The sequence below is a fragment of the Triticum aestivum genome, chromosome 6B, assembly GCF_018294505.1.
Source record: "Triticum aestivum cultivar Chinese Spring chromosome 6B, IWGSC CS RefSeq v2.1, whole genome shotgun sequence".
Taxonomy (NCBI): Eukaryota; Viridiplantae; Streptophyta; class Magnoliopsida; order Poales; family Poaceae; genus Triticum; species Triticum aestivum.
The window spans coordinates 47,668,490-47,676,340 of NC_057810.1; the positions used below are offsets into that span (position 1 = coordinate 47,668,490).

The window sequence follows — 7,851 nt, forward strand, 5'->3', positions numbered from 1 at the left end:
CCCCACCAACCATAAACCAGATTGGATGGGGAGTGGCGACAGTGATCGCCTGACAGACGGCGGCACTGTTGCCATGACCCCATGACCAAGCTTGCGTCATCCAGAGTGCTGCACAGTGTGCGGCCTGTCCGCGGGACCCACCAGTCGGCGGGCCCCAGAAGCCGGCAGGAAGGACGGCGGCATGAGAGACAGACGGCTGGGGGCCACGTCCAGTCAAATTACTATTGTACCCCCGGGGGGTAGGCCTATATAACTCCCCCGGGACACCCATGCAAAGGGTTCGGCCCTTGATAGAGTTAGACACATAAACAGGGGAGGAGAGAGCCAGCCTAGCTCCCTCCCGCCTCCCGATACAGCTCTAGGAGCACCCTTGTAACCATTTCGCCATAGTGACCATGCGGAGACCCCGCAGAGCAGCAGTAGGGGTGTTATCTCCCCGGAGAGCCCCGAAGCTGGGTAAGATTCGCCGGCGTGCATGTCTGCGCCTCATCCCGTTTCCAGGCACCGGCGACGTTCTACTCGCCCCCACCATGATAAGCCATCCTTTGGCATATGGCGCACCCAACCCCCGACACAGGCGGACTAAGAATAAGGCTGCATGCAACATACTCATTTTACTTCGTATGTAGATTCACTTATTTTGCTTCATATGTAGCCTATATTGAAACCTCTGAAAAGACATATGTTTAGGAACGGAGGAATATATTCTGCCTGGAAATGCATGGACTTAATTTTCCTTTTTGTAAGGATTGAAATGCATGAACTTCACATGAAGATGAAGCAACCAAGTTTCTACAAACTGTGTGCAATCAGCACAAAATCCTCGCCTCACCTTTGTAATCTTGCTAGGTGCTTGATTAGTCTTAGTCATGGCTCCGTGTTGAGCTCGTGACACGCGTTTGATTGATCTTAGTTTCTAATGCCAGCTGAACTAACAAGCTGAGGTTGACTTGGATCATTTGGCGGTTATTTTGTTGGGTGTCGCTAGGTCTCAGTCGACTGAGATTTAACCAACTCTTAGTCCAATGACATAACATGTAGAGAGAAAAAGAAAAAAAACCATTTTTTTTTCACCTGTCTCATTATAAGATCTCACGGATATAGTATCGAATGAGACTTAGCAAGACTACATTTTGTTTGCGATCGGGCATGCTAATCTGCATCGTCTCACCCTGCACAAAGATCATCAGAATCCGATCTAGTACCTTTCTTTGGCCGGTCACACACTCTAGCTAGGGTTCTTCAATGCAGGTTGCTTGCATAGTTTTCCTTTCTTTTTTGGAGAAACAACATTGACGTACACGCACACAATCACACCACCACGCACACTTAAAACAAATGCCTACTGAAGGCCGGATCGAAGTCGCGGGGTTTAAAATTGATGGAACCGCCACATGTGTCTCGCTATTTGATACTCTCTCCGTCTTAAAATAAGTGTCTCAACTTTGTACTAGCTCTAGTATAAATTTGTATACTAAGTTTGAGACAGTTATTTTGAGACGGAGGGAGTATTTATTTATGAGTTATGACTAAATCATATGAAAAAAAATCTTCATATTTTTTGAAACCACATTTAACAGGAGATGTTCCATTCGGTGCAAACATTTTAAAACCTTAATTTATTTGTTTATCTTTGTGGTATAATCTAGACTTGGGTCAACTTAATCAATCCCATGACAGTCCAATATCCGGGGTGGGCCCCGCCTGTCATCGTGCAAGGTTACCACCGTCTCCGTCCCCCTCTTTCTTCGCAGCCCACCTCCGCTATAAATACCACTCACTCAAAATAAAATATTGAGCTCCACCGCCGACAGAAGCAGCTCGCGGTCGGCTCTCAGTCTACTCTCCGTCGTCGTCGTCGACCGGCGCCGCGGCGGCAGCAGCCGCCAGCGTCCGTCGGGAGGCCGACATTTCCTCTTGGCGGGGGCCGAATCCAACCCGTAAGTCGAATCTCTCTCTGTGCTTGCTCTCGAATCCCCGCCCGCCCCCTACAGTCCTACAGTACTTCTCTGCTGCGGTGCTGCCAGCCAATGCCGCCATTCCCGACGTTTCTTGGGATCTCATTGAGGAATCCGAGGGCACTGGTTGTGGATTGACCCCCCGGTAATGGCGGCCCTGCCGGCTGTTGCCCTGGGTCTACTCCTGCGTGCCCGTCCTCAAGGTGTTCGATGGATTGTGCAGGGTGTACCTCTGTCCGGCTGGTCTCGTATCAGTTCTTCCAGGTTTCAGTCCGTTTACAGTCAGTTGCTGAAAATGTGCACGAAATGCAGGGATTTGTGCTCAGGTTGTTTGCTTGCTTGCAATTCCAAGCATTGCTTCCTCTTTGCAGGAAGCATCCCATCTTAATTCTTAAGCATATAGTACTACAAGGTTGTATGTTCCCACTTGGAAAGAAAAAGTTGTATGTTCTGTTTGTTTGCTTGCTGTCTGCTTGAATGTTTGTTCCATCTTAAGCATAGCACAAGTATAGTCGTCTGTTTCGTGGGCGTAATCCAAAGTTTGTGCGGATACAGCTTTTGTTCTCTATGCTCTTGCATAGCAAAAGTGTGTGGAAACTGGAATCTGTTGAGAGTAGCATTTGCCACGCCAAACGTTTTGTCTTTCACTTACGGACCACATATTGCTTCTTGACTTTCTTGGATGCTTGTCGGTCCAGCCTTGGAACTGTACCTTCCTAGTAATGGTATAGATAGATGGTTAATATAAATGAGGCACAGACCAAACTTTTGTGTTGCTTACTAGAAATGGGTGCATTTCCTTAAAGTTTTTTTGTCAAATCGTCTGTCATTGTTCTCTCAAGTCGCTTTCTTTGCCGTATTCAATCCATTTTTTATCACTGCAATTGCTTCATTCAAATTGAGATTTCAGTCCGTTTACCGTCAGTTGCTGAAGCTGTGCATGAAGCGGACGAAAATGCCGGGGCGTGCGCTCTTTGTTTACCGTTTACCGTCATTTGTTTGGTTGCAGGAAGCACCCGGTCTTAAGCATAGTATATATAAAGTTGTATGCTCTGTTTTGTTTGTCTGTTTGTTGTCTGATTGAGACAAGGGCATAATCCAAAGTTTGGTACCTGCTCCTGCACATTTATGTGCTGGAAACTGGAATCTGTTGAGAGTAGTATGGCCACGCCACATGTTTTGGCTTTAGCTCAAGGACCACATTGCTTCTTGACTTTCTTGGATGCTTGTTGGCCCAACTTTGCAACTGTACCTTCCTAATAGTAGTATAAATCAGTCACATACAATTCTTTTTGTGTTGCTTGAGATTTGGTGTATTTACTTAATGTGTTTAGTCGAATCATCTGTCATTTTTCTCCCAAGTTGCTTTTCCTCGCGATATTCAATCCGTCGGGTTTTTAATTACTGTAACTGCTTCATTCAAAATTGATATTTGCTTCTTTGTTGTTGTTTTCCTTTCAACGTTTGGGCTGAGGCTTCAAATAATGGTGCTCTTTAACATGGACTTTGTTACTTTAAAGAATGCAAGAATTATGCATTGGTACCACGATAACATCTGCTCTATGTTTTTTTTTTCTACAGGGGGTTTCTAACACATAAGTATTTTGCTAACATGAAGACAAGCATCCAGTAGACTTTGCACCATTTGAGGCACAATGGAGATATCTTTTCTCATGTTGTTGGTTCTCTCTCTGCTTCTGTTTCCTAATGGCATCTGCAAGAGTTTAGCTGCGAGGCCTCTTGTTGTGAATATTGGGTCTATTCTTCAATTTAACTCCACCACTGGAGGTGTTGCCGTGGTTGCCATCCATGCAGCCCTGGAAGATATCAACTCTGATCCAACAGTTCTAAATGGAACTACACTAAAGGTTCAAATCAAGGATACAAATTGCTTTGATGGTTTCCTTGGCATGGTTCAAGGTACGTTAGCTTTAATACCACACATTCATTTGGTATTGTTGATATAGTTTTTGCTTCTCTTGTGGAGTTGTGACAATAATACCGCGTATTCCTTGTATCAGCTTTGCAGTTCATGGAGACTGATGTTATTGCACTCATTGGCCCTCAGTGCTCTACAATTTCTCATATCATTTCATATGTAGCAAATGAGCTTCGAGTCCCTTTGATGTCCTTTGCTTCTGATGCAACTCTTTCATCGATACAGTTCCCGTTCTTTGTCAGGACTGGTCCCAATGACCTCTATCAAATGGCGGCTGTGGCAGAAGTTGTTGACTACAACCACTGGAAGATAGTGACCGCCATATACATTGACAATGTTTATGGTCGAAATGGCGTTGCTGCTTTGGATGATGCACTCGCTTTAAAGCGCTGCAAAATCTCCCACAAGGTTGGGTTTCCTTCCAATGCTAAAAGAAGTGAGCTCATAAATTTGTTGGTTAGTGTTAGTTATATGGAGTCTCGTGTTATCATTCTCCATACTGGAGCTGAACCTGGACTCAAGCTTTTCTCTATGGCAAAACAACTGAACATGATGGGCAACGGCTATGTGTGGATTGCAACTGACTGGCTGTCTGCATATCTTGATACTAATTCATCAGTTCCTGCTGAGACTATATCTGGCCTGCAAGGTGTTCTTACTTTACGGCCACATATCCCCAACTCAAAGATGAAGAGTAATTTGGTCTCCAAATGGAGCACTCAAAGTAAAAAGTACAACTATAGTGATCTTCGTGTAAATACTTATGGTTTTTATGTTTATGATAGTGTCTGGGCAGTAGCTCGGGCTCTGGATGCCTTCTTTGATGATGGTGGTAGGATTTCCTTTTCAAATGACTCGATGTTACATGATGAAACTGGAGGAACTCTTCACCTTGAAGCAATGAGCATTTCTGACATGGGAAATAAATTATTGGAGAAGATTAGAAAGGTAAACTTCACTGGGGTGTCTGGGCAAGTGCAATTCGATGCTGGAGGCAACCTAATTCATCCTGCATATGACATCATAAGCATCATCGGAAATGGCGTGCGGACCATTGGTTTTTGGTCAAATTATTCTGGCTTGTTGTCGACTGTCTCTCCAGAGGCTCTATATTCAAAGCCTCCTAATATTTCTCTCGCTGATCAGCATCTCTATGATGTTATTTGGCCTGGGGAGACTGCACAGAGGCCTCGAGGATGGGTTTTTCCTTCTAATGCCAAGCAGTTGAAAATTGGTGTTCCGAACAGATTTAGTTTCAAAGAGTTTGTCACGAAAGACAATTCTACTGGGTCAATGAAGGGTTATTGCATCGATGTCTTTACTCAGGCATTGGCTTTGCTTCCTTATCCTGTTAGTTACAAGTTTGTACCTTTTGGGAATGGTACTGAAAATCCTAATTATGACAAACTCGTACAGATGATTGAATCAAATGTAAGTATGGAATGCCTTTTTTCTTCCTCTAACCATTTCATCATCTTTATCGAAGAAACCATTTCATCATACCATGCTGACCAGGGGGGGGGGGTCTTATCCTGCAGGAATTCGATGCAGCTATAGGGGATATCGCAATTACAATGAGGCGGACAGTAACTTTTGATTTCACCCAGCCATTCATTGAAACAGGCTTAGTTATCTTGGCTCCGGTTAAACAGCATATAACATCGTCCTGGGCATTCTTGCAGCCATTTACTTTGGAGACGTGGTGTGTTACAGGGTTGTACTTCCTTATTGTGGGTGTGGTTGTTTGGGTTCTTGAACATCGGATCAATGATGATTTCCGTGGTTCAGTACGTCAACAAATAATAACTATTTTCTGGTAAGGAGCTGACTTGCACCTATTGTATCGTCTTCTTGTAGTATATCATTCCTGTTTTGTTAGAAATGTTGATGTTTCAACAAGTCTTGTGCAATATGTTTGCATACAGCAAGCACCTCAGAACAGTTGCCAGTTAACATACCCAAATGAAGCATCTAGTGATTACCAATGAACTATTATCTTAATGATCTAGTGATTACTATATATGCACAGTATATATATTCGCTTGATGATATTTATAATGCATTGCTCTATTTTTTCTGTTTTCACATACTTCTCCATATGTGTATTACAAATGTTCTTATCATGGCGTGATTCCTTGCTCTCAGATGTGATTATAATTTCTATTTTGATTGCCTGCAGGTTCAGTTTTTCGACGTTGTTCTTCGCACACAGTGAGTAAACCAACCTTCTCTATTATGTGTATTTTTGGCCATAGGTAACATTTTGTTCTGAGGCATGGCTCGTGATTTCATCTGTATCTGCCCGCAGGAGAAAATACTATGAGCGCCTCAGGGCGTGGTGTCCTGATCATATGGCTATTTGTTGTTCTGATAATTGTATCCAGCTATACCGCGAGTCTTACTTCCATCCTGACCGTGCAACAACTTGATACTTCTATAAAAGGAATCGATGACCTGAAAAATAGCAATGATCCTATTGGTTTCCAAGTTGGTTCTTTTGCACAAGACTACATGGTTAAGGAGCTCAACATCTCACGTTCAAGGCTAAGAGCTCTCGGTTCACCACAAGAATACGCTGAAGCCCTCAAGCTAGGCCCTAAGGAAGGAGGTGTTATGGCCATTGTTGACGAGCACCCCTATGTTGAACTGTTTTTGTCAACCTACTGCAAGATTGCGGTAGCTGGTACAGATTTCACCAGCAGAGGATGGGGCTTTGTAAGTACATTTGAACCATATTCTTTAATGTAGATTAGAATGTAAGAACAAAATATTTTGAAGTTAATATCCTGGAATAGCAGTTTTAACTTTGAATAGTTGTGTCAACTATCTAGTTTATTATGCAACATTATCTGCACTTATCTGCGGCTGCAAGTCTAAAATCTACACCTACTTTGTTTCACAAATCAAAATGTAGTGCCTTACAAGTTCATTCCACCAGGCATTTCCAAGGGACTCCCCTTTGCAAGTAGACCTCTCCACCGCAATCCTGTCATTGTCAGAGAATGGGGAGCTGCAGCGGATCCATGACAAGTGGCTCAAGACAGGGGAGTGCGCAACTGACAACAGCGAGTTTGTTGACTCAGACCAGCTCCGCCTTGAGAGCTTCCTTGGTCTGTTCCTAATCTGTGGCGTGGCATGTGTCCTCGCGTTGCTAATCTACTTTGGTATCATGCTACGCAAATACCTGAGGCATGAGCAGAGGAAGAGCCTGAGAAGATTCATCTCATTCGTCCATGGCAAGGATCCACCAAAGAACGACGAGAGGCGGTCCATGAGCCTGCTTGGAAGCTCGACGCCGGCAACGCCGATGAGCAGCCTTACTACCCTTGAGATAGAAAGGCCGGCCATGGAAGTCAGAAACACCAGCGTTATTGAAATGGAAAGCTAGTTCATGTGTACAAAGCTAGTTCGTGCTTTATCTCCCAAAGCAGCGGGGCAACTGTTTTGTGTGAAGCAACAATGCGGCCGACTAACCTAGGTCCCGGTAACCTAGGTTGGAAAGCCAAACACCAGGGATGTATAGAGGGGGTTCAAATACTTCTTAAAGGAAGGGTTGATAATAAAAATTAAAAATATCGAAATGCTCCTCTCTCCCACATAGATCACTTTATTCTTTGCATGACTGTATTTTTTTGGGTATCTTGCCACTTCAGAGTTGGCGTTTGGCGGTGTGATCTGTTCATGTGTTCAATTGCGCGTAGTGTGGTTATTCCACGTCAGTAGGATTGTGTCACTTCAGTTTGATAGTATGCAGCGGACTGATCCTGCCGGCTGGAGTTAGTACCGTTTGATGTGTGACGATGCCTGTAGATTGTAGTACTAAGCTTTTGATGCTTGTTCATAAACTAGTTTAGATGGAGCCACCCGAAAGATATGTTAGTTTTCTTTTTATTGGCTTATATACTCTGTTTTGTCTGAGTTTTGTTCAGGGCAGCTTTGAAGCTTATCTTAGGG

General features: G+C 43.9%; 1 protein-coding gene across 1 annotated transcript; it reads left to right on the forward strand.

Moving 5' to 3' along the window:
* The first annotated feature begins 1,800 nt into the window (after positions 1 to 1,800).
* On the forward strand, positions 1,801 to 7,478 carry LOC123135661 (glutamate receptor 3.1-like). The gene is made up of 7 exons (XM_044554841.1): positions 1,801 to 1,940; positions 3,540 to 3,878; positions 3,980 to 5,328; positions 5,436 to 5,713; positions 6,077 to 6,108; positions 6,206 to 6,612; positions 6,836 to 7,478. The coding sequence occupies exons 2-7, from the start codon at positions 3,614 to 3,616 to the stop codon at positions 7,283 to 7,285; spliced, it is 2,781 nt and encodes a 926-aa protein (XP_044410776.1). The 5' UTR covers positions 1,801 to 1,940; positions 3,540 to 3,613; the 3' UTR covers positions 7,286 to 7,478.
* Positions 7,479 to 7,851: the final 373 nt, after the last annotated feature.